The 27,428-nt window shown below is 40.4% G+C and overlaps 1 protein-coding gene across 3 annotated transcripts; it reads right to left on the bottom strand.

Annotated features, from left to right (window-relative positions):
* Positions 1–1,199: 1,199 nt before the first annotated feature.
* On the bottom strand, positions 1,200–27,428 carry LOC147604360 (leucine-rich repeat receptor protein kinase HPCA1-like). 3 transcript variants are annotated; one of them, XM_086795486.1, is made up of 19 exons: positions 26,995–27,428; positions 26,147–26,270; positions 25,565–25,636; positions 25,342–25,416; positions 25,157–25,228; positions 24,900–25,067; positions 24,699–24,773; positions 24,546–24,617; positions 24,390–24,461; positions 24,194–24,262; positions 23,998–24,072; positions 23,820–23,894; positions 23,598–23,726; positions 4,119–4,543; positions 3,589–3,738; positions 3,181–3,323; positions 2,860–3,079; positions 2,184–2,422; positions 1,200–2,090 (listed from the first exon to the last, which is right to left on the bottom strand). In XM_086795486.1, the coding sequence occupies exons 1-19, from the start codon at positions 27,185–27,187 to the stop codon at positions 1,608–1,610; spliced, it is 2,931 nt and encodes a 976-aa protein (XP_086651612.1). In that variant the 5' UTR covers positions 27,188–27,428; the 3' UTR covers positions 1,200–1,607. The 3 variants fall into 3 exon arrangements, with proteins under 3 accessions (XP_086651612.1, XP_086651613.1, XP_086651614.1); XM_086795487.1 differs by lacking the exon at positions 26,995–27,428 and having other exon boundaries at positions 25,565–25,620; positions 26,147–26,268; XM_086795488.1 differs by lacking the exon at positions 26,995–27,428 and having other exon boundaries at positions 25,157–25,218; positions 26,147–26,195.

Genomic DNA, 27,428 nt, shown 5'->3' with positions numbered 1-27,428 from the left:
GCACCAATGAAACGCCCTCCTTGTAGTCCACTTTTCAACTAAAAAGCAAGAAAAGTATATACTGAAACCCCAGCTTAAAGCTTGGGAAAAAGATTAAGAAGGTGATTAACACAAGAAGATGCCCAAAAATCACACACGCAACTAAGCTATAGTACCTTCTTGATCTTTTTCTCTCTTTCAATCACTTAAAGGAGACATGTTTGCACAACTCCCTTTTTTTTAAGAAAGGATTCATGCACTTCTCCAACCACCTAAGCCACCTTTTCTTGATATTTTATTAAATTGAAAAAGTATACAAATTTCATTATCCTAAAGGTTTCAATCTGAGGCTTTATTTTCTAGTTGACTAGGGTTCTCATGGTACAGGCTTTATTTTCCAGTTTACTAAGGTTCTCATGCTACCAAAGAAATGAACAAATTTAAATGTGCTTTTACAAATTTGCGGGCCCGCTAAATAAGCCAAGCACTTACAAAGTGGTACAAAAGATATTGCAATAATACTTTTATAAAGGCATAAATGCCATGAAAGATTGATAAAATGAATATTTTTGCCAATGTGGAATATTTTGTTGATACTATTTTTGTACCAAAAATAGGGGTTAATGGGATTTTTCCAAACTCCCTAATATGGTCTTAATTTGAAATATCACTACAGTACTACCCTCAACAAAGAGCTTATTGAGGAAAAGAGAGATTGCCGAGAGAATGACAATGTAGAGGATGGAAGATTGTAAGATCTTCAAAACTACCCCTCTCGCCAATAGGAAAATAGGGGAGGGGTTAGTGTTCAAATGGCATGTTCCTATTGGCTTGATTCAGCTTGTGATTAGATTAACCTTAATGACTTTGATAAAATTATGGCCCTTTTGTTCCCCATTACACTCCTAATGGTAAGTTTTTAAGGGTTCTTTTCTATAGAAGTAATTATAATAGCCTATAATACACTTCTTGGGTTTGTGTATATTGTAGCCACAAACAAACCCATCTCTCTCTCTCTCTCTCTCTCTCTCTCTCTCTCTCTCTCACACACACACACACAGACACACACACACACACACGATGCGCCAAGACAAGCACATAACTTACATGCACACAAATAAAAGATTTTCTCTCAAAGATCAATCTAAAAGCCAGACACCATCATCAAATTTTGATTTCTCATGAATATGGAAAAATTTGTAAACTTTAGAACCACAAAATCAACGCCATGATATGGCAATATTGTTAACTTCAAGATCACAACTTAACATTTCTAAATGTATATTCTTGTCACTAGTAAAAAAAGAATCATAATGAAAGGCATGGGATAAGGGAAAAAAGAAAGGTCGTGTCTGAAAGAAAAGCATAACGAAAGGCATGGGATGATGACAAAATCCAAAGAACGTGAGGCTGAAAAATCAGCAGTGCTTTCAATGAAATTTACAACCTCAAGGCTAACCAAAGCTCCATGGTGGGTTCTCCAACATGAAACCCATAGCCACCTTACAATCAAAGTGAAACCCATAGACCACCTCACAATCAAAGTGGTTGAAGCTTCTCTTCTGTGGATTGAACCATGGCTTTGCACATGCATTGGGCTGGCCTTCAATAACCCCAATTATATTCGATCATTTGGGTTCTACTGGGCCAACCATTCCATCTTTGCTCCCACTGTATTCAAATGATGAAGCACCATGGCTTTGTTGCATGAATGGTAAGCCCTCTCCATATAACTCCCTGCGCTCCTCATCCATTTCTGTGTTCATGGCTATCATTGTGGGCCTCACTTCCACAAGCCGCTCGAGCTCCTTGACTACCTCCACCATGGCAAGCCGATCAGCTGGACTACCCTGCACACAGTTTAGTGCTAACTCCACTAGTCTTTCCAAAGCGTTGAGTGGATAGTCTGTGAGATCAGGATCCACCAAGGTTTGCAATACTAGATCCATGCCACCTTTTGCAAGTGCTGTTGTCACCTCATGTACTATGTACTTGCCTCCCTGAAAGGGTAGCCTTCCAGTCACCACCTCAAGCAACACTACACCAAAAGCATATACATCGCTCTTGTCGGTGAGCTGGTTGGTCATATAGTAGTCTGGGTCCAAGTATCCCTGCAAATCATTGAAACAAAAATATGTGTGTTATGGCTACCATCACAAGCTTCATGCAGCAGTACACTAGGTAAGCACCACTCGCATCCTTACTATTGTTCCTTTCACATGTGTGGACAAAGAGGCAACTCCATCCCCATCGGGCGCGAGCTTCGAAATCCCGAAATCTGCAACCTTGGACACCAACTTCTCATCTAGAAGAATGTTGCTTGACTTGATATCTCGATGGATGATGGGTGGATTAGCTTCAGTGTGCAGATAAGCAATGCCCCTTGCAGAACCTAGGGCAAGCCCAATTCTTCTATTCCAGTCCATCCTGAGTCCAGTTCTACCTATGGAAGCAAAAAAAATTCACTTTACTCTTTTTTTAAAAACCCCACCGACTAGCCTTAGGCCCAAGATCCTCCCATAGTTACTGATTATCCACTGCCCGTAGGCGCTTAATTATCTGCCCACCATGGGCGATATAGCCGGGGAAACACCGAGGGGGGTTAAGAACCCAGGACCTCTTGGTCCTAGGCAAATGCCTTCACCACTTGAGCTATCACCTCATTGGCAAAAGTTCACTTTACTTACTTACAATTAAATGCCAATCATGCCTGAATGTCTTTCTTTTAAGAGTGTTATACGCTAATGATAGGCAACATAACTGCAGCCAATGGAGCTTGAACTCAGGCACCCCCATTTATATTCAGACACCCTTCACAACTCTGGGCTACACCCTTATGTAGAGTTATTGATGTTGATCCAGAACAATTACCAACAGTACCTGCTAGGGACTCGCTTAATGTCCCATTCGGCATATACTCGTACACAAGCATTTGCTCGCCTTCTTCAAAGCAAAATCCAATCAAACCCACCAAGTTCCTGTGATGTACTCTAGACAGAAGCTCTATCTCATTCTTGAACTCAGCAGCACCTTGCAAAGAGTCAGCACCTGCTCTCTTAATGGCCACTCGGTCTCCTGATGAGAGGAAGCCTTTGTAGACCTGTTAAACCAAAGAAAAAAGACAATCAAAGTGAGCACATTGCAAGTAAGCCTGACTAACAATATCAAGAGATGTTTATGGGTGAAGATACAAAACCATACCTTCCCATATCCTCCTTCACCAATCTCATTGCTCTGACTGAAGTTGTTTGTACACTTGCGTATTTCTTCTAACGAAAACCATCGGGCACCTTTCAATCGGGGAATATCTGCAGTCTCTTCTTGACCAGCTGCAATCCAAGCAGCTGGGGAGAAAAGGCAGTTAAGGTTTAGAGATTTGAAATGGAGTCCAAGCGTCCATATTTGTCTTCTTAATTAGTGAAATTAAATATGCTCATCTATGATAATGAGACCACAGAAGTCATCTCTACCCTTGGATAGTGATTATAAAGCTTAATCATAATTGGATGGTGGGTGAAAAAGAGAGCAGACTTTCGCAGTAATTATTAGTGATGAATGCATAGGCTAGTAGTAGCGCAGTAAGCTACAAAAGGTGCCAGGGCTACTCACCAAAGGGCTTGTTCAGCTTCTCTGCTCTTACAGCTCGCCTTCTTAGCTTCATGGCATAAACCCCAAGCACCAGTATTGCAATCACAAAAACAGCTACTCCGATTCCAATGCCGATTTTGGCACCTGTGCTCAGTTTGTGCTCTACAATTTCTGCATCACAAACAATTGTTGGAATATGTCCATATTTACGCGATGCTAAACCTCATGTCATGCGGTGCATGCAGTTCCATGCAGCCGCCACCCTCCATTATTGAGAAGATGTAATCTCTCATTTAACTAATTAATCAAGTGGGTTCGCCTATCGCTCTCATCTCTGTGCATGTCTGTGTAGGTATGGTGTTTATCGTCAATCTAATGGTGTTTATCTTCAATCTACTACGCGCTCCTGGGCTCTCTCTACAATTCTACAACAATCATAACAAAACTAAGCTGCATGAATGTAATGAAAACCAGGCTGCATGTAGAATCTTGAATGCAAGACTAGGGTGAAGAGATGAAGAGAGTGAGCATGCTAAGTGATCATGACTTACCAGACGAGCTCTTGAACCCACATATCAGAGGACCGATTGAAGGGAACTGAATATCCTGGTTTTGGAGAACATAAGAGATGAGCATTGCATTGCTTGAAGACCATGGAGTTGTGCTGTTAGGTGGGAAAATTGATATTGTCACTGCATTAGAGGAGACAACATCCACCACTGCCTGGGTGTCTTGGAATGTGAGGCCTGGAAGAAACTGGCTGCCGTTCAACCCAGTCGCAAGTTCCTGCTCCATTTTCGAAATACTGTTGTTTGTCAATAGGGGGATTTTCATTGCATCAAAGCTACATGCTGCCAGAACAGGGCGAGCGGATGTAATTGCAGCAGTTGGGGGTGCAGCAGTAGGGGGTGTGCTTGATTCCACTGTGGTGCATTCAGTTGGATTACTATCAGTACAGTACGGGTTTCCATTCAGTCTGTTGGGATCAAATCAACAAACAGATTATCAGTACACTAAACAACTAGCCTTGAACTGAAGTCTCAATAAAGATTGAAGGCATTAGAGTGTTTTCATTGTCAAACAAACCCCCAGTTTTCTATATCATGTATAAAACCCCAGTTTTCTAACTTGTGAGCTTGATGGCTAGGAATATTCTTTAAGCTGCCCATTACAAAGAAATATAAAATTGTTTTTTTGATTTCCAGACTCATACAATAATAGTCATTTTATATACTTTGCAAGACAACGGTGTGGTAAATATTAGAGAATTTTTACTGGATAAATAGATAGAATTTTTTTTTAACTAGTCCTCGGGGGGTTCACTATATGTAAACTCTCTATATCACATGCATTCAAGGCCTAATTTAAAAACCCCTTATCTGTAATTTTTTCTTGAATAAAACACCCCCTTTTTCTATTCAATTTGTAAATACCCCCTTTAAATGGTACCCTTTTGTATGTAAAAAATGTGTTAAAAAAGGATTTTAAAACCCCCTTCTATTGAACCCACGTGTTACACTTATATATTTATGAGTGACTCCCTCGAGAACTAGTCATTATTATGAGTTATGATGATAGATCTTGATTTTAAGCTAGGTATGGTATATTAGCAGGAAAGTAAGAAAAATATTATTATTATTTAAAAAAATTTAGAAACAAATTATTTTGACGATTTTTGTAAAAGGTTAAAATTTTGGTCCAATGTAAGTACCATTAGAATACGCAAATTGTAACCTTAGTTAATTAGACTTTATTAATAAGGGATCTGCTTTGGAAACCTATGCAAGGGGCTTGCTTGCCCATCCCCTAGCCATGTGTCTTCTAGAAAGGACATGATGCTTGTCACCTTACCTCTCACCATCCCCTTTCCTTGTTTGACCATACCCACCCTCGTACTGCTATATATGGGTTGTTTGGATATTTCTTCCCGCCGCTATACTCAAGTTGAAAAATGTGCCTACTTCCCTAGTCTCTATGAGTTGCTTTTTGTCACAATTAACTTGTTGCCTAGTGCCTTCTACTCCTACCCCTTCCACTCTCGGGTGACTTTGGAGCAATTTTTGGACCTAGAAGACTACTTCCCGCTCTCTCAAAGTCAAGCCAAATGCATTCTAAGGATTTTTTTGGTTTTTCTCTGAATTTTTAGCAGTTAATTTTAATGAAGCTTTTCCTAGGTTTTATTTATGTTGCTAATGTACTATGTAGTATATTAGCTTAATTAAGCTTTTCCTAGGTTTTATTTTAATTTTAATTAAGCTTTTCCTAGGTTTTATTTATGTTGCTAATGTACTATGTAGTACTGTATATTTTCGCACGAGGCCTTTTCTTGGAGTTTTCTACTCTTTTGCTCTCAATTTTGTAATTAGAGACCTTTTTCTCACAAATTTAGTTTAAAAACTATTAATTAAGAATAACAATTAGGCTTAATGATTTAGGGTAAATAGAGAAGTGAAATTGTTCGATTAAGCTAAACTTTAATCAATTACCTCCTAGGGCTAGGCTGTTTGTGAGAATTTCTCTTGTAAAATTTATTCGCTTTCTTTATGTTTTCTTAATTTTAAATTGACTTAAGCATCTCTTTTATGCTTTTCAAGAATATTAGAGATAATCTACCTTCCCTAATCTCTCAAATAAAGTAAAGTAATTCTTGTTGTGTGGTTATTGCTATATAGTGTAGTGTTTGGGGATTTGTATAGTTAATTATGGTTAGGGTTTTGTCAGTGTTTAAGTAGGGAAAGGTTCTTTGTAATTATAAAATTAGGAATGAGAGAGGATAAATTATTTATGTATAATTGGGCATAGCACAAGCTATGGTTTTCTTATCTTTTAGGAGAGAAAAAATAGGGGTATTATGAGAGCATAGGAGATAAACGGGAGATTTCGTTTCTTCATTAGTAGAGAGCTTGATGTGCGTGAGAAAAAAGATTGTCTTCCCCCTTAATCTAGGTAGACTTGTTGAACAGCTAATTTACAAGTGATGGTAATTAAGAGTAGCATAGTTACTCTTTTGAATGTAGCTTGTTGATTGGGTGTGTTAAGGGAATGTTAAAAGAACACGCAAACTACTATGAGAATATACCTAATCATGGAAAGAAGGTAAAAAGGAATAAATTGGTTTCAGAATGTTGCAATGATGTCTTTACACAATGGTTATGTTAAACAGATGAAATAAAAGCTAATAAAGAAGATTGGAATCAGAGTTTGTAGATAAGGTGGACAATGGTGGCGAGAGAGTTTGCGCTCGTTGTGAGGAGAATGACGGTGACTCTAAGGCGTGACCTACCCTGACTTGGGTGCTTAGGTTTGGATTGGTTGAGGTTAGGATTACCGACCTTGGGATATTTGGGGTCTTTGGTGAGAGACTCTCACATGAAGCATCCCCTTGGTGATGATGCTCCCTAGCTCAGTCGACCCCATAGTCCAAGCGTCATGAAGTAAAGCATGAGAAAAGAGGAGTGTGGTGGTTGACATACTAGCCTACGATGGATAGGTGGGCGGATGAGTTTGTTGCTTTCATTTTTACAGGCTATATGATGATGTAGCTCTTAGAAGAGCCTTGCATGAGCGTGTTGTACAAAATATAGCATACATTGCATGGTTGTTTGATTTTTCTTACTTGTATTATTCTCAGGGCATGTCAAGAATGAACAAAATCAATGCTATTTAAGTCTTGAATTTTGTGCCATGTGGATTATTATGCTATGCGATTACTCCCTTGGGCTTGATAACGAAATTCCAAGAACCAAGTGGAGGCAACCCATGCATGCAAGTGGTTGTGGACCCCGAAGGGAAGGTGGTTTGAGGCCTCACTAGTGGTATCATAGCAAATTGATGGTTACAAAAATATTTTAGAAAAAGAATGATAAAGCTAAGAATATTAGTTGTTATCTTTTAGGAATTATGGCTAGAAGGCCAAGTGACGTATTTCTAGGGGGGGCTTTACAATGAATGGGTAAATGATTTACAAGAAAGAGAGCATAATCATGAAGCGTGAAGTGGAGATACTCAAGGACAATGGGGGTTGAGTAGTCATGAGACCCATATTTGGGACGACAAGTATTATGAAGATCCCCATGGGGATATAAGAAATGCTAGTTCAAAAGATCACCATGTGTCATGAATAAGAAGGAGGCTGGACTCATTGACTATTACTAAGTTATAGATACAGACAGTGCCTTAGAGAATGAAATCTTTTGTAGGGAAATTCCGAGCTCATAGGCAGCTCCTCCCTGCCCATAAGATAGTTCTCGAAAAGATTGGGAGGCTTTGTGGTCTTGGGGATTTTTAGAAAGACCTGGAAAAGGAAACGTTTGTATATAAATAAGCTTTCCAAGCTTTTTAAATGATGTAAATGTTTTTCTGTGTATAAAGGTTTTACTTGTAAGTATTTGTTCTCTTTAAAGGGCTATTAAGTTATCTAAAAACTTTTATACTCTCTTCTATTTTTTTTCCAAAATCATGCCTCGTCAAGCCAGTGGAGTTTTCCAAGGTGTTGTACATGATGATCTCTGAGATCTTTGGCCTCATGGAGCCCAAACTAGGACATTCTCAAGTAAAGGCCCCAACATAGGGGAAAGACTCTCGACAACAAGTGGATAGACTGATAGAAGATTGTTTTGTCAAGGTTGGGTATAATGAAACTAGCAAATCAATCATAGCTTGCCTAAAGCTTTATGGTCCATTGGTGGAGGTTCACATGTCAAGCCTAGCTTATTTTCTTGAATGTCAAAGAAGAGGTAGACAGCTGGATGTGTATCATTTGAAGTTTATCCATCTTTCTAATTCTAAACCTCCCTTGATCGAGGCACAGTGAATAAGACAATTTATTGCTAGCCTAGGATATTCGCTAAATTCTCAAAATTGAAGATTTTTAACTACGCTCCATCTTTTCTAATATGCTCCAACCTAAGTCCAAAGAAGAAGATATGCGGAGCCAAGGTAGGCTTGTTGGGGCAAGTTAAGCCTCCAGCCAACCTTACCCTTTGAATAGAGAGCATACTCCTCCTCCTGGAAGTGGACAATCTGATATTGACCAACGTTTCAAGGCCTCACAGCTTGATATACTCCTCCCTCCTTTTCAAATCTTACTCTTGAAATTCTTCAAAAGGCCGAGGAGGAGAACCAATGCTCCATGTGTTTTGATAATAACCACAAGTCTCATGAGTCTGGAAGACCCTCGACTTCACCTCCCCCTTCTACGACAAATGAACATCCGATCCCTTTAGTCAACTCTTTCCCCAACCCTCGAAACAATCAAACTAGCAGGATTGTAGATCATGCAGTCACTCTAGAAGATCAAGCAGAAGAAGAGGCCCATTTTCATGCAATTGTGGATTCTCAAGAGCCAAATAGACAATATTATGTTATCGAGATTCTAGCAACACTTAAAGGTATAAATTTTCACCTTTTAATTGGTTTTGGCAGTTCACGCTCATTACGTCTCCTTAATGTCTGAAGATGCTTGGTATTAAGGCTAAAGGAACTAAGAAGTCATTAAAGATAGAAATGGCCAATGGATGTTTGGAGCTTTATAAGTCAAAGAGAGATAAGATTCCATTTCTCGGCCTCTAAAGCCATCCTACCTCTCAAGCTTTCAAGGATATCCCCTTGGAAATCTTTAATGGCATCTTGGGTATGGAATGATGCAAACATTTATTGTAATATGGGATATGTATCTTTTCTGGATGCATCCTTCAGTAGTGTTCAAGGTAATGGGGTTCATGGCAAGACTATGTTGCATATATAGTTAAGGCTGCCTGCTTAGTCGAAGGTCTTCAAAAGATATTAGCGTGTATGTTATGAAACTGAATAAAACTAATGAAAAAATCTCCAAAATGGGAACCTCAATAACTTAGTAAGTATGCAGACCTATTCTCAAAAGGATCTTGCGGAATTGTCACCTTGTAGAGAAGTAGATCATGTGATAGAGTTAGAGCTTCGCTCTTAGCCACTAGTGTCCAGAAGAGCTTATAAGATTGTAGTCCTAAAGGAAATTGAGCTAAAGAAGAAACGCTCTCAATTAACTAATCAAGGGTTTATTCAGCCTATTCTATCACCTTAGGGAACAACACCCCATTCTCTTCCAAAGGAAAATAGATGGCCTTTAGATTACATAGATCTTAACCAATGCACCATCAAGAATAAATATCATATTCCTCACATCGAGATAATTTTTGATAGGTTGCATGGTGCCAAGTACTTATCTAAAATACACTTAAAATTTGGGTGTAACCAAATCAAGATTTGACAGCAAAATATTCAAAAAACTGCCTTCAATTCCCGTTATGGGGGCCACTCTCAATTCAAGATGATGCCTTTTGGGTTAACAAATGCTCAATCTACTTTCAATAGACTAATATTTGATATCTTTCTAGAGGAGTTGGATGATTTTGTGTTCGTATTCTTTGATGACATTTTGGTGTATTCTAAGGATGAACAAGAGCATGAAATGCAGGTGAGGAAGATTTTGGAAGATTTTGGACACTCTAAGGCAACACAAGTTATATGTAAGGAAGAGATAATGTACCTTCTTCACAAACAAAGTTGAATATTTGGGTAGTTTAGGAGGAAGGGTTAACTCTGGATCCTACTAAGATCCAAGCTATGATTAATTAGCCTCCTCCAAAGTCATAAACAAAGTTGTATGCAAGGAAGAGTAAATATATCTTCTTCACAAACAAAGTTGAATATGTTAGTTAGTTTAGAAGGAAGGGTTAAATGTGGATCCTACTAAGATCCAAGCTATAATTAATTAGCCTACTCATATGTTGATAAAGGATATTTGAAGCTTCTTGGGTTTAGCATGATAGTGTTAAATCATTGTAAAATACTATTCCAAGATAGTTGCACTACTTATTTCTCAGGTAAATAAGGAGCTACCCTTCTTGGGTTTAGCATGATGGTGTCGAATCTTTGTAAAAGACTAATCCAATATAGCTATATCACTTACTTCTTAACTTACATTACTTACTTCTTAACTTAAATTGCTTACTTCTTAACTTAAGAAGGAGCTACTCTTCTAGTAAAAGACTATGCCAAGGTATCTACACCATTCCCTTCTCAACTCAAGAAGGAGCTAGAATGTCAAAGTAGCTATAGATGTTACTTTCTTGTCAACCTGTGTTAAAGCTTCAAAACTTAAACAACCCTACTCATATCTAAGTGAGTACCCATGACCTCATATCTAAGTGAGTGCACGGCCTCATATCTAAGAGAGTATCGATGACCTAAAGTAACATAGTCCAAAACCGAGAAGTGAACTTAGTATCCTTGTCACATTGATGATGTGTAGTGAGGAAATCCATCAAGTCTTACTATTTCTCTTAGAAAAATATGGGCAATGTCAACCGCCGCTGAAAAGATATTTTTGACTAGTACTAAATGGGCTACCTTAGTTAATCTATGCACCACAACCATGATGGAATCATATCCACCTTGCATAGACGTCGGGAGCCTAGTAATAAGATCCATACTCATACATTCACACTTCATATGTAAAATCTCTAAGGGTTAAAGCCTTAACTCTTTTTGCTTTAGTCTTCTGACAACAAATTGATTGCTTTACATAATTCAGCACATCCCTCTTTAAACCTGGCCAAAAGAAACTCCTTTTAACTAAAGCATAGGTATTAGCATAACCTGGGTGACCTACTAAAGGGATATCATGTGCTTTAGAGAGGATCTTGTTTCTAATCTCCTTATATCAAATGAAGCATAGGTCTTAGCATAACCTAGGTGACTTGCTAAATGGAATTTAATCCCAATATCAAACTCTTGAAGTATTTCAAACCATCTCCTCTTTCTCATGTTAAGAATGTTGAGAGAAGATCCCCTTCAAGCTTTTGTGATCAATGGTGGTCAAGTAATTCCTCCATATCTTAAGTACATGAACCACATCCAAGAGCTCCAAATCATGGGTAGGACAGTTCTTCTCGCCTAGTTGAAGCTTTCAAGACTTATAAACGTGTCACCTGATGGCCTTGCTACATCAAGACAACACCAATAACAATACCGCTAGCATCGGTCACAGTACCTCAAAATTTTATTTTAGAAAATTAAAATTTATTATTTTTGGTGATTTTTGTAAAATGTGAATTTTTTATCCAATGTAAGTGACCATTCGGACTCCTAGGTATGCACAGATTATAACCAGACCGTATTAATAAGGGACCTTCTTGGGCAACCTTCTTAGGGGGATTTCTTACCCAACCCCAGCATGTGTCCATCATACCTCCTTCTGGAAAGGGCAAGAGGCTTCTAATCTTACCTGTGCGATCCCCTTTCCTTGTGTGACCACACTGATGTATTTGGGTTGTCTGGAGACTTCTTCTCCCTATACTCAAGCAAAAGAAAACGCCTACTTCCTTGGCCCCTTTGTGTTGTTTTTTGTCACAATTAAACCTCCCTCTTGTTGCCTAGTGCCTCCTACTCCTACCCCCTTCACTCTTGGGTGATTTTGAAGCAGTATTTGGAGCTAGAAGACTACTTCCCGCTCTCCCAAAGTTAAGCCAAACGCATTGTAAGTAATTTTTTGGTTTTTTGTGGATTTTTATATCAATTTATCTTAATTAAGCTTTTCCTAGGGTTTAATTATGCTGCTAATGTGCTATGGAGTGCAGTATAATGCCCCAAGACACCATTTCTTAGAGTTTTCTATTCTTCTCTCTCGTTTCCTCTTAATTTTGTAATTAGAGATCCTTTCTCTTGAATTAAGTTAATAAAAATAATTAATTAAGATTAGAAATTAGGCTTAATGATTAGGATAAGTAGACAAGTGAAATTGTGTGATTAAGCTATTTTTTGATCAATTCTCTAGGGTATTTGTGAGAATTTCTCTCGTATAGCAATTCTTCCCTCTTTATGTTTTCTTAACTTTTAATTAGCTTAAGCATATCTTTTGTGCATTTCAAGAAGATTAGAGATAATATACCTTTCCTAATCTATTAAATAAAGTGGAGTAATTCTTATTGTAGTTTTTTTCTATATGGTGCTACATTTGAAGATTTAGATGGTTAATGAGGATTATGGTTTTGTAGAGAAAAGTTATTTGTAATTGTAAATTGGTAATGAGAGAAGATAAACTAATTGTATATAATTGGACATAGCATAGGCTATGGTTTCCCTATCTTGTATTATGAGAGAAAAAATAGGGATGTTGTGAGAGTGGGAGATAAAAGGGAGATTTCATTTGTTCATTAGTTGGTGTGCGTGAGTAAAAAGGATTGTCTTCCCTTAGTGTACGTCTTGTTGTTCCTACTAATTTGTAAGTGATGGTAATTAAGAATATTATTTAAGTAACAAAGTTACGTTTTGATATGAAAATTGTTGAGTGGGTGTATTAAGGGAATTTTAAAATATTTTTTTTTAAAAAAAAACATGTAAACTACTACGAGAATTTAACTTTTCATGGAAAGAAGGTAAAAAGAAATATAAGTGTTGCAATGATGTCTTTATGCAATGGTTATGTTAAAGAGATGAAATAAAAGCTAATAAAGAAGATTGGAATCAGAGCCCACAAGAATGGCAAGTCTTAGGCGCTTGACCAGCCCTAACTTAGGTCCTTTTGATTTGGATTTGGTGATCTCAAGATGAGCCACCTTGGGATGTTCATGCTCACTACTGAGAGGCCCTTAGACAAAGTGGCCCATGCACCCTAGCTCGGTCCACTCCATAGTCAACCATTGTGAAGTAAAATAGGAGAAAAGGGAATCATGGTAGGTGATGTACTAGCCTACAAATGGACATTGGGTTGGATAAGTCTGGTCCTTTCTATTTTGTAGGTTATATAATGATGAAGCTCTTGAAACAACTTGCATGAGCATGTTGTACAAAAGCATACTTGCATCGTTGTTGAATTTTTCCTACTTGTCATTTCTTTGGCATGTCAAGAGAATGAATGAAATCAATGCTATTGAATGCTTGAATTTTGTGCCATGTGGGTTGTTATACTATGTGATTACCTCCTTGGGCTTAGTAACGTAATTCGGAGACCCAAATGAAGGCAACCCGTCGTGGACCCAAGGGCAAGCGAGCCGGGATCTCACTAGCTCGATGCTGGCAATGCTCTCATCAACAACTTCAATATATAGATTCAATTTTCCAGTGCTTTTTATCCATAGTCAGATGGTCAAACAGAGATAGATAATCAACTAAATTTTGATGTGTTGAAATGATATATACGTGACCAAGAGTCAAAATGGGAGGAATTCTTGCAATTGCCACTTCAAATGACTCTTTTTTTGGCATCATCGGGACTCCATACAAAGTAGCATCTAGCCACTCATGTATGTCCTTGGCCATGGAACCTCAGTGTGTGTGGATGAAATATATTGAGAAATAGAGACCTATGATCAAACTGGAAGAGTTGAGAGCATTGGTAAAGGCACATGCCAGTTATTACAAGCACCAAGAAAATACACACATGTAGGGTAGACATGGAGTTACATAGAAGCTGTACAATACACAACCAATGTCATGTATCTTTAGTCTGTCCCCCTACACTCTTGGAGGTGGGATGTCCAAATGTGGTGGATCATGTTACATTCCTAGCATGGGAATGAGTTATGCCAAGTTAGCATTTCACTATTGAGAGAGTTCATAAGTTTGCTTGGATAAAAATTGGCAGTGAAGTCCTATATAACCAAGGGTTGGGCTCGAAACGCAATGTTGAGCCCCTTGTGTGGGTATGAATCTAGACAGCCCTTGAGGATGCCGAGCTTGGAGACTGGTATCATGTGTGGAGATTGGTATGAGATGGAACACGTGGTAGTGGTCTATTTGGTATCATGTGTGGTATGGGATGGTGCACATGGTGATGGTCTATCATTGAGGTGGTCTTGAGATCTAAAGGCCTAATGCTATGGTGGTGCACACACCTTTTTTTCTCCCAAGCTCTAGGGTGGCATACAATAGCAACCCTACAATTGGGAGGTTTATCTTGGCAATACATCATGAGGATAATATAGTTGGTATCAAAGCCCAGCTTGCATCAAAAAGAAGATAGCAAAAAACCCAACCTTTTTTTCTCCCAAGCTCTAGGATGGTTCATAATAGCAAGCCTATAGTTGGGAGGTTGATCTTGGCAATTCATCATGAGGATAATATAGTTGGTATCAAAGCCCAGCTTGTCTGAAAAAGAAGAAAGCAGAACTATGGAGTCGTGTGACGAAATTTAAAGGTGGTCTTGGCCCTCCCTTCTTCATGGGCTGCTCATGCCAATGGTATTATGCTTGGTTCCCTGTCTTGTATTCATGCATGTGCACTGTGAGACTAACGGACCACAGCTATCGATGGTACCAAAATCGGGGCTGCATGGTGCTTGGTTGGTCAATCTCGATGGTGGGAGGGCGATCAGTGTGGCTGATCACAAATATTGCATGCTCTCCACCAACCCATGCAAGCTGGGTTGCTGCGTGGGAGGCCTATTTGGGCCTACACAGGGAGCTGGTCCTACAAGTAGCTTTCAGTGTCAATATATATATTCAGGCAATGCCACTATTGGTGGATGGGAAGCCCTTCAAGTTGAGGCAATATGTTCAGGTCATTGGGGGAGTTCTGGCGGGGTGGCTAGTGTTGTCTAAACTACCATAAGGGTCACCAAATTACACAAGCTTGGGCTAAACATCCCATTCATGGGATAACAATGCTCATGCTCATAAGACTTGCTTGCTTCATGGGAGAACAATGCTCATACTCAAGACTTGCTTGCTAATTAACATTGGTACGAGGTGCCAATGAAAGAGTCCATTTAGGGCTATTAGGCCTCTTAGTATGGCTTAGGAATAAATAAAGGTCTGTGGCACACTATTGGAGGAGGCACGATAGGAACCACAGGCTATAAACTTTTTAGAGTATTCTATTCAGCAGGTAACATGCTGTAGGAGCAGCCTCCTGCCAATAGAAGCGTCAGACCAACTGTCTTCTGGAGCATTGATCTCACCAACTCCATCAAGGACCGGTTTCTTCTCTCTCTCTCTCTGTGATACACCATTCTGCTGCAGCATGTAGGGGATGGTGTATTGATGTGAACTATGCCCTCAAATTGACAGTAGGAGATGAATGTGTTTGAGATGTACCCACCACCACCATTGTTTGTCTAGAGAACCTTGATCTTTAAGCTAAGTTGGTTCCCTGTCTCCACTCTTAGACGGTGTGATTAAACTTGGATCCGACCCATCACTGTCTGCATGGCGTCTATGGAGATAGTCAAGCTTCTGAATGAAGCCATCCTTTGTAACCCACAGAAAGTGGTCTCAGTAGGACTGCATCTTTAGGGACAAGTGTAGCAGTGCAAGCCATGTAGTATGAGGGCGCAAGTGAAGGAGGTTGGAATGGATGAGCTTGTCAATATCTGTGTGGGTGAGAGGGTAGTAGAGGTGTATTTAGACTATACTGAAATGGTTGCATCCGTTGGTTTGTATGGGGCCCATGTGAAAGAAACGATCAAGAAACACTGGCATTCCACACTTCTCATGTCCCTACTGTCAAATCCACAAGGATCTCCTCATAGAACTCTCCTAATATACAAGACTCAAAACCTACAAAACAAAGCCAAATAACGTGAAGGGGGTGCAGGCCTGGACTGACCACCCAACCTTGTCAACTGTGGGCAAAACCCACAAGTCTTGGTTGTCCCCACCGAGCCATGAGCTGAGCTAACTAGCAAGACGTACTAACCAATCTCTACCCCGTAATGTCCCATACTGCCACACGGAGCTACCCTCGCAGGCCTCGAGATTGCTGCCTACCTCGGCTGCATAAAGCAGGTGCACGTTTGCACTAGATCCAGGCTCCTGATCATAGAGCTCTCACAAAGACACGCAAGACTCTATGAACTACTGACTAACCTTGGCCACCCTTTTATAGGCTCTTGTGGCTGGTCATCAGGCATCCACACTTGGGCGCTCGCCCGTCCTTACTTAGGCGCTTGCCCGTCCTTACTTGGGTGCCCGCCTGTCAGTCTACCAGCTCTCGCCAATCGCCTGCCTAGCTCCAAGCTTCCCCAAGCCTCAAAACTAGTCTTGTGTGCGTGTAGCACATGGTAGATACACTCTCTGCACATGACATACTCCCCTTTCTGTAAGAGCTCACTCTCTTGAGCTCACTAAAAACCCAGGGTAGTCCCTCTGAAGGGTAGTCAATGTCTCCCATGTAGCATCCTCCTCAGCACGATCCTTCCATTTGATCTTGTATTCCGTGTGAGTAGTGTATTTCGCAATCGTTTTTCACAAAATCCAAGTATCTTTTTTGGTTCGTGTGGGACAACTAATCGGTCTGTTCCAACAACCAGTACTTCCTTAAGTCTACTGACATGAAATACTGGATGAACTTTCACATGAGAAGGCAAATCCTCCATAGTATCTAGGGGATAATTGCAGAGCTCGACTTGTCTGTAAAGTCTCGAAATCTTTCTCGGAACTCGCAAATACACCATCGTTCCTTCAGAGAACTCTCTGGGTAAACGATGTCTATTAGAATAAAATATGTCTCTGTCTTGAGCACTTCTGATAGATTCCTTTGCTAACTTGTAACTTTTCTTGCATATCTTGTAAAAATTTACGTACTACACTGAGTCATGCTGAAGTCCTGAAAATCCATGGTAATAGGTGATCTAGGTTAAAAACCGTACATAGGCATAAAAGGACCAAAACCTGTACTCGTATGCTTAGTACTATTATATGCAAATTTTAACATAGGAAGATAATCCTCCCATGAACTCTATCTTTTGGAGACATATGCACAAAGCATATCCTCCAAAATCTGATTCACTCTTTGAGTCTAGCCATTAGATTGAGGATGATCTGAGGAACTCAAATTCAAAGTTATTTCCAACTTCTCAAAAACAAGCCTCCAAAAGTAACTTGTAAACTTAAAGTCCCTATCACTAACTATGTCCTGCGTTAATCCGTACAGTCTCTAAACAATTGCTCGATAAACTGCCTTGCTAATTGCGTAGCTGTCGTTAAAAATCTAGCCATTTTTGTTAAGCGATCCACCACAACCAAAATAGAATCGTGGCCTTTACGTGTTCTTGGCAATCCGATAATAAAATCCATGGAAATACTTTCCCATTTATTACCCAGGATTTGCAAAGGATGCAACATTCCAGCCTGTCTAAAGCGTTCAGCTTTATTTGCTTGACAAACCTGACACTTGAGGACATAATATTCTACATACCCTTTCATCTTTGGCCAATAAAAAGTGTGTTTCACTAAAGCTAATGTCCTATGTACCCCAGGGTGTCCAGGAGAAGGGGCGTCATGACACTCCTTAAGAATCTTAGACCTAATGTCTGGGACCTTTGCTACATAATTTTTGTCATTATGGAATAGCAAACCATTCCGAATCAACCACTGGCCTCCCACAACCTAAATGGTAGGTTGCTCAGTTCACTGAGTCTTGGTCAATCAATGAGCTCCCGTCCTGGAACCTCTGCCAATATGGACCACAATAACTATCAGTCCTGCAAAGCCCTCTCAATGACTGAAATAAGTGAGTAGAAATCTCGGTGAACGACAAAGTATTCACCTCTCTAATCTGACTAAGCGCAAAGCCCTCTCAATGACTGAAATAAGTGAGTAGAAATCTCGGTGAACGACAAAGTATTCACCTCTCTAATCTGACTAAGCGCATCTACTACACTATTCATGGACCCCTTTTTTGATAACGGATTTCAAAATCTAAATCTTGCATTACCTCAGCCCATCGAGCTTTTCTTCCTTGCAAATCATTGGAATCACACACATATTTGATTCACTGATGTCAATACTACAAACTTGGAACCATATAAATAATGCCTCCAAAACTTGAGAGCGTGAATGACAGCATAAAGCTCCTTCTTAAGGGTTGGCCAACCAGATTGAGTGTCGTCTAGCTTTCTACTCTCGAAAGCAATGGGTCTACCATCTTGAAATAGAGCAGCCCCAATTGCGTAGTCACTCGCATCAGTCTCAAGAACACAAGGCCGACTAGTATTGGGGGTAGTGCTAAGGTAGGTGCTTCCTTGACTTTATCTTTCAAAAGTCTGAAGGCCATATCCAGATCATTATTCCAAGTGATAGGTTGATTTGACTTACGTCCACGACCTTTCAACAAGTCGGTCTGGTAGTGTGAGCTGAGAGTAATCCCGCACAGATTTCTGAAGAAAAACAACAAAACCGAGAAAAGAACAAAGTTGTCTCACTGTCTGCGGTATAGGCCAGGCCAGAACCTTCTAAACTTGGTCACAGTCAATGCTCAACCCATCTCTTGTGATCTTGTGTCCCAAGTAAATGATTTATGTCATAAAAAACTCACATTTACTTAATTTAGTATACAATCAATTCTGTCTTAAAATAGTTAAGACAATCGTGAGGTGTCTAACGTGATCCTCAAGAGTACGACTATATACTAAAATATCATCCAGGAACACAACCACAAATTTTTCCAAATGTTCACGAAAAAGATCGTTCATCATTTGCTCGAAAGTGGCTCGAGCATTAGTTAACCCAAAAGGTAATACAAGAAACTCGTAATGGCCATACCTAGTCGAAAAGGTGGTTCTTTCGACGTGCCTTTCACATGAATACATATCTAGTGATAGCCAGTACGTAAATCTATCTTTGTGAAATACTTCGCTCTGGCTAAACGGTCAATCAGGTCACCTGATCTAGGGAAAGGATAATGGTTCTTGATTGTCAGTTTGTTCAATTGCTTGTAATCTACACATTCTCCAAGTGTTGTCTTTCTTTTTCCTAAGTAAGACAGGCGCACCCGAAGGTGATTTACTTGGATGGATCTAGCCCATCCTCAGTAATCTACGAGTTGTTTGGCCAACTCACCTTCCTCAGCCTGGCTCATCCTGTAAGGTGGAATGCTAACAGGTTGAGCAAAGGGACTAGATTAATACGATGATCTACTGCCCTTTCGGGTGGTAAGACCGATGGCAGATCCTTAGGAAATACATCTTGAAATGAATCAAGTAACTTCTTTAATTCTTTGCTTTCAAACACACTTAATTCATTGACATCCATAGTAGGTATGAGAAATAAAGAAAGTGGAATCAAGACACAGTGTAAAGCATTATACAAATAAGAATCCATTATATTTCCAAAATCAATGTTATTTACAAGAGGTCCCTGAGAGGGATGGATACAATCACCTAAGATACAATATGAGTGTTCCTATGTTCAAAAGAAAAAGTATGACTAGACCAATCTATTTGGACCTGAAGGATCTTAAACCACTCAATCCCTAATAACAAGACTCCAGAATATCTTCATAGTCCTGAATCCGGATCGGTAGCTGCTCCACCTTTCGATCCCATACTTGCTGACCCGCAGAGCAGGTAAGCGTACCTCATAGGTATGATCGCTAGGTGTTGTGTCAAGACCCAATTTCTGCACAAGTTTGTAATTAACAAAGTTGTGTGAGCTACCAGGGTCCAAAAGAATGTGGATTCTATGGCCATTCACTTCTCCATAAACTCGGAGAAGACCATGCAAGCCAAAAACTTTAGAGTTGAACAAACAATCAGAATATGAATTAGGGTGAGAAAGTACAGTGACTCAAGTACATGTCAAAGACAACTGGTTGGCTACCTTTGTCTTGGGTCCTGCATTGGTCTTTGCACCCTTCTTCTTTCGGGCACTCATTACGCATATGTCCTTTTTCTTCGCAAAGATGAAGCAACGTCCCTCCGTTTTGAGCTTCAAAGCCTTGAGAAGATGGTTTTTCTTTACTGAAGTTGAAGTAGAATTCTTTGAAGGTTGGTCCGAAGAATTTCCTTCTACCGTGCGAGCCATCGGCGTGGAAAACTTTCTTTTGTGCTTGTTCCCCTGCTCGGTCACGGGTTTAGATTTCGAAGAGACCATTGTATCATCATAAATACGAGCAAAATGAATGGCCTCATCCAAAGTTTTGCATTTGTTGTTTTTAACGTGTAAATGGTACGAGTTGGGTGAACCAGCTACGAAGAAACCCAAAAGAGTAGTAGAATCCATCTTTGTAGCTTTCATCTGCAAGTCTCTAAATTTCTGGAGGTAGACCTCATAAGTGAGGTTCTGTAAAGTCATGGTCAAACTGGCAAACTCAGCAACGATATCGTAGTCATCTTCCTTCTTGAGGAATTCTTTCTTGAAAACTTCTTCAAATTGGTCCCAGGTTATTGGTTTAGGTTTGAGTTCTTTCCACCAAAGCAAAACTTTTCTTGAGAGGAAATCTGCTGCTAACTGAATCTTTTTGCCATCGTTATATGGATGAAACTGGAAGTGGACCTGCCACTTATGTAGCCATTTGTCCACAATCTCCTTAGTACACTGCTTTTGCTCACCCCCAAACTGTTTCGGAGTAATGTTGGGGCCTAAAGCACATACCAAGGTATCCATGCTTGAGAGAGTAGACAGGGTAGTGGTCAATAAAGAGATGGAATTCCGTAAAGCCTATATCTGCGTGATGCCTTGTGCCTGGCATTCCGAGAAAGAAGCTAAGAAAGAAACTTTAAACTCTTGAAAAATCAGATTTGGTTACAAAATCTTCGAGAAGATCGCCATGGCCTCAATAGCTGGCAGGTCTTCATGTTTGGGAATGGATTCCATCTCCGATTCTTGGGTCGACATCTTGAAGATGAGAGAAAAGCTTGGCTATAAGTAAGGAGAGTGCTAGAGAGTACGAGGAGATATGCGACAAGAAGCCCACTTTAAACGTATTTTATAGGCCTCCCAAAAAACATGTGTTTTTATGTGTTGCTTTTGTGTTTTTATTTAATTAAAAAAACCCATGCTTGAGGGCTTTTATAAAAGGCACACATGAAGCTTGCAAAAAAACACTTTAAAAAACACACAAGCTACACATATAAAGTCACATAGAAGCTTTAAAAAATCACATGCTTTTTTAAAAAAAACACACTTTTGGTTTTAATATTTTTAAAACCCCTCGATATAGGTTCTAAAAACGAAAAGCAACATGAGAAAAACGAAGGCTAAAATATCAAAAGCCACTGCCACCCGTCGGCTGATCGCTGATCGCTTTCCGCTTTTTTTTCCCTGCAGAACTACGATCGCCGTTTGGCAGCGGCGCTACTGACCTGCACGCCACCTACACGTCGACTGATTCGTGGGGATTCTCGGCTGCCATGACGCCTGGCGACTGCAGGAAACCCTTCACCATCACCTGCGAAGAACAGGAACACCCCTATGGTGGTTCGATGCGTCTGCAAACCTGTTGCCCGATGGTTTCCTACCCTTTGCGGACTGGGCTGGCTACTTGCTTCACACGCACAGCCGACTAATTCAGATTCCTTCTCCCTCTCTCTCTTTCTCTTCCTGTTCACACTACCGACTGGTTCACACAGCCCACAGACTCGTGCTTTTCTCTTTCGCTTTTGCTGATAAAACATCTTGCTTAACAAACCAACCCGTTCCATGACCACAACCCACTTGGGTTCCAACGAAGCAAACATAACATGCTGAATTCTGAAAAAACAGCAGTATGCACGAAAAAACAGCAGTCTTCTCTAATTCATACCTCTTTCTTTGACCTATTTCTTCTCTACCTATCGACTTGCACGTTCTTTGAGGCATGTGTTGATACCACTGTCAAATCCCCAAGGATCTCCTCATAGAACGCTCCTAATACAAAACTCGAAACCTACAAAACAAAGCCAAATAATGTGAAGGGGGTGCAGGCCTGATTCACCACCCAACCTTGAAAACCGTGGGCAAAACCCACAAGTCTTGGTTGTCCCCACCGAGCCAGCTGAGCTGACTAGCAAGACGTACTGACCAATCTCTACCCCGTGACGTCCCATACCGCCACGAAGCTACCCTCGCGGGCCTAGAGATTGCTACCGGCCTCGGCTGCATAAAGCAGGTGCACGTCTGCACTAGAGCCAGGCTCCTAACCATAGAGCTCTCACAAAGACACGCGAGACTCTATGAACTATTGACTAACCTTGGCCACCCTTTATAGGCTCTTGGCCGGTCATCGGGCTTCCACACTACTTGGTCGCCCGCAAGTCCATACTTGGGTGCCCGCCCGTCAGTCTATCCCTAGCCCAACTCGCCAATTAGCCTGCCTAGCTCCAAGCTTCCCCAAGCCTCGAAGCTAGATAACTTAAGTGCAATCCTAATGGAGAACCCATGACACCCAACTTGTCAAAAAAGTTGGAAACTTCATCGATTGAGAGGCCAAGCAATGTCAGAAAAAGAGGGCATTCTTGTTTCACTCCAACCATGCTAATGATCTCAACAGAGATGCCACCTGGCGCTCTGCATCACCATGTGACACACTCGTATAGTGCCATCACACCCCATACCATCTCTAATGGGAAGGTGTCTCAAGAGTGAAGCTTGAGGGACCATATCAAACGCATTGTGGAAATCCACAAACCAGCAGAAAAACACGTAGCTTCGACCTAGCCTCCTCAATTATTGGCCCTCAGAGAGTGAAGATATGATCCAAGGTGGAGTAGGTCCTCCAGAATTCTACCTCTCCTCAATCCTTGTGTCCTTGTGTCTTTGCTAGGGAGTGAATCTCTGACTCCAATACAGATCCATTATTACAGTTTTTCCAATACTGTACGAACTGTGATAGTGTGGGCCAGGCAGTTGTTCAAGTCCAATGAGTCCCTGGCCTTGTCGATGGGGATGATGGTGTTACGAGACCAAGAAGGTGGGAAACTATGGGAAAGGGCCGTGTTGAGCATGTCCTCTAGATGAGGGGCTAGAGTATGATGTGTGTGGGCAATATGCTCAATTAGTAATCCCTCATAGTCTTCAGCCCTGCCATTGCAGAGTCTATGTACTAAACTAGACCCCAAAATAGCTATTTCTTTAAAGTCTGGATTCCCCCCATGTTTTGCATCCAATCTATGATGAATGCACCATGAACATCTACTCAAAAACTAAAACAGGCAGGAGGCCTCTAGCAAGTAGGTTTGGCCTAAAACCTTGAGAAGTATGAATGAGTTGGTTTTCAGTGCCTCTGCACACCTTAGCAGAATCCGAAATAATCAACCAAATCTGGATATGATTTATAAGAAAAAGAACACTTACAGTAACTCTTGTGTGTAGTTTCCTTTGTCAAGGTTGGTGATATCATTGTTTGTGAGGTTCACAAGAAGCAGCATTGCGTTTGCTGAGGTAAGGTTTAACGTGCCATTCAATTTGTTTGATCCAAGTGTCCTTTAAAAGCAATCAGATACTTCTGTCAGCTTCTTCATCCATGATTGTTACCATCATTACCAAGCACACACAATTCCATGTACGAAGGCTTACACATTGGAAAGATATGGCCCGAATCCAAAAATCTCCGCAGGTATGCTGCCAATCAAGTTTGCAGAGTCCATGGAGCTGCAAACCGTAATGAAAGCTGAAATAAGGTCACCAAACATACATTTTGCCCATCCTAACACAAGGCGAGCTGACTAATGAAAGGTGTTTGAAGCTTCTTAACAGTAGGTGGAGGTTTGTCATGTTAGTTATCCAACTTGGAATTGCAGAAGCATCAAACGGGTTATTGCCAACAGTCCTGTAATGGGCGAGATACGAAATCATCAATGCAACATACTACCTCCTTACATGGGCTAAAGCATGGGTATACACAAGAAATGACATATTGGTCCTTGTCTTTGCATATATAATACTCTTACAGCATTTGTAGCTTTGTGTTGTTGGAGAGGTCTGGTAGCTGGCTGGTCAGGTTATTGTGGTCTAACTGCCTGTGACAGCAAATAGAATTCCGTAGTTAAGTGACTCATGAACATGACCACAAGCACACTATTTATGCTTTTCAGTTGATCCGTAACAAATGCAAGCAGGCACCTTGGTGCCACTGTAAAGGCTTACAATGTGGTGAGATTTGTGATACTGTTGATGGTAGATGGGACTGTACCATTCAGAGAGTTGGAATCCAAGCATCTGTCAAGGGGAAAAGTTAATTAGCATGTGCACATGATTGGCATCATAGCCTATTGTGTAATTGCGAGACTTTAACATACTCACATAATCTCAGCATGAAGCAGATTCCCTATGGTTGATGGAATGCTTCCGGAGAACTCGTTATGGTCTAACAATCTGATTAAGCACAATCCATGTGATTAATGTCTTGCCAAAGCTTTAATAAGAGAGGATAATGATTAATCAATTAGCACTTACAAGTGTATCAACTTCATGTTTGTGTTGCAAATGGAGGAAGGAATTCTCCCTGAAAACGCATTATCTTGCAAATGGCTACCATTTATCAATGCCACAACAAGCAGGAACCCCATTATGAGACTTCTGGTGATTTTTGCATGCAGGTCGGTATTACTTCCAGAACCCTATGATAGGTCATCTTCAAAAACACATAAGACTTACAAGTGTAGTGCATTTGTGAGATTGTCCAAGCCACTTCCAATGCCGCTTGTGTTGGAGACAGGGAGAGGCCCATTAAGACGGTTGTTTGATACATCAAGCCAAATCAACTCCCTGAGGAAGCCGATGGTGGAGGGTAGCGGTCCTAAGAACAAGTTGTTGTTCAAGCCACTGAAAAACATGCCCAACCTCTGATCTGAGAAAAATCTAATAATGACATCAGATATTAGATGCATGCATGCATTTTAAAGTGTACTTACAGGTACTGTAAGTTGGTCATATTCCCAATTTCGGATGGGATGGAGCCTGAGAAGTTACAAGACTGCACAAAACTGGGCATGTTTTAACAATTAAAACCTTGCATCGTATCACTCAAATCCCCTTGGCCACGTATTACTGAGATATACTATATATCAAAGAGAGAATTTGGAATGTTGATTCTCACAATCTCTGGATGCTTGTCAAATTGCCTATTTCTGCAGGGAGAGATCCTCCCAGGTTTTGATTGGATGAGAGATCCCTGTATAAAAACAAATATGGCCTCAGAAAATCTGAATAAAGTTCTGGAAAGAAGGGGCTTTGGAACCCAATAAAATATCCACAATTTTGCAATTTGGATCTGGCTTCAAAATATAAAGATTTGCAATTTTGATGGTTTGGAAACCCACAGATTTGTCAGATTTGTCAAGTTTCCAACTGCTGGAGAAAGGGTTCCAGCCAATTCCTGGTTGATGAGGAGACTAAAATCAACCCACAAGAGCAATTAATTGCAATATACTAATAAGTTCAGCATCAGAATTGAAAAACCAGCTTACCCCTTTTTTGCGGGGGGGAAAAAAAAACTAACAAATACACCCTTCTCAATGCATGAGATTGAGGATAAAGCCTTTTTGTTGGATGGGCATTGGAGAAGTCAATAATCAAATTAACCCCATCCAAAAATTAAGCACAAAATTGACTCTATTAAGCACAAAATTGAGCTGGCTCCTTTTGTGCACAAACACACAAGCGTCTTTGTACTCTGTGTGTACCTGCGTGTATACGAGCACACGTGTGTATGTGCATGCGTGTGTGTTGTGTGCATCCATGATGGGCAGAATCAAAACATGTACGCACAATATTGGGCAGAATCAAAACATACACTTGATTAAGATAAAACACATGTTGATTTTGTTGTCTAGTTAGAACAGGATACTAGAAAAGAAGCATTAATCAGCATAAAAAACTCTTGTTCATGTTGAAGAGATTACATCCTAACGACCCGTGTATTGTTGCACCAGATACCGAGCCACTGGTCTTCACAGGGGTCTGTGCTGGTATCCCAGGATGAAGGCTTTCCTGACCAAGCCCTGTGCATAGCAATAAGTGCATCCACTGCATCAAAGCAAAAAGAGCTAATTTTCAATCATAGTAAAAGAATCTCGGACACGCCCACAAATGCACGTGTGCATGTTTTTATGCTTGTGTTCACACATATATCTGCACATCAAGACATACATCTGGGTGTGTGTATGCGGCAGATGTGTAGATGTGCAGCTATATTTATGCATGTATAAAAGCACGCACATAGATGTGCAGATATAGATCTGTATATTGGGTGTATAAATGTATGTGTACTCACAACGTGTATGCATCTGCATGGAAAGATGTCCACCTATATGTGTGCACACATACATACACCCATATGTAGGTATAGATGGCATACTCTCATTTACAGTTTCGGTTGCTCATCCGAATTCTGTTGGGATGTATGGCTCTTTCTGTTTGTCTGCCCTGCCAGTGAGTAACTAATCTAATTGGGTTTCTGATTGTTTGTTTATAAATGGGATAATTAGTGTTGATGAAACTGATAATAACGTGTCTTAATTTGGGTATTTATTTGATGATACTGCTGATTTGGGTGGTTATTTAGTTATGATACTACCTAAAATAAACCGAGGTGTCTAATTCGGACCTTCTAATCATGCAATTCTAATTTAAAAAACAGCAGGCATGCTATAAAGTGAGGTTCAGAGCATTCTTTCAATTGAAGCAAGATGAGTGAGCATTATGATATCCTACTTAATGCAGCGCTAAAGAGAATCAAAAGGGAGAGTACCATCTTGCTGATCGGTAACTGCCGTTGCATTATACGGGATCATTAAGGCGATAAGAGAAAAGCAGATCGTTAAGTGGAGCACGAAATCAGCTTTCAACCAGCCAATATCATATGCTACTGCTGCAGCCTGCCGCTTTGTCGAGCTCATAATCATACTGTTTCTGCAGTTTAATTCAGCCGTAGAACTGTGCATGTATGTGTGAGAGAGAGAGAGAGAGAGAGAGAGAGAGAGAGAGACTGCGAGCTTTGACGACAGATAGAACAACGTTTGGAGGATGAAAGAAGCCTTTTGGAAATAATCAAATATGGACAAATTACGTGATGCCGCTGTTGAATTCTCCTCTTTGGATTGACATGTTCTGTGATGTAGAACAGTCTAGATTGACATGTTCTGTGATGTACAACAGTCTAGAAGGCAAGCAAGAGACGGCGCC

Source organism: Cibotium barometz, chromosome 62, assembly GCF_041138505.1.
Source record: "Cibotium barometz isolate CiBa-2024 chromosome 62, ASM4113850v1, whole genome shotgun sequence".
NCBI classification, from domain to species: Eukaryota; Viridiplantae; Streptophyta; class Polypodiopsida; order Cyatheales; family Cibotiaceae; genus Cibotium; species Cibotium barometz.
The sequence above is the reverse complement of the archived record's forward strand: the minus strand, read 5'-3'. Positions and strand labels throughout refer to the sequence as shown.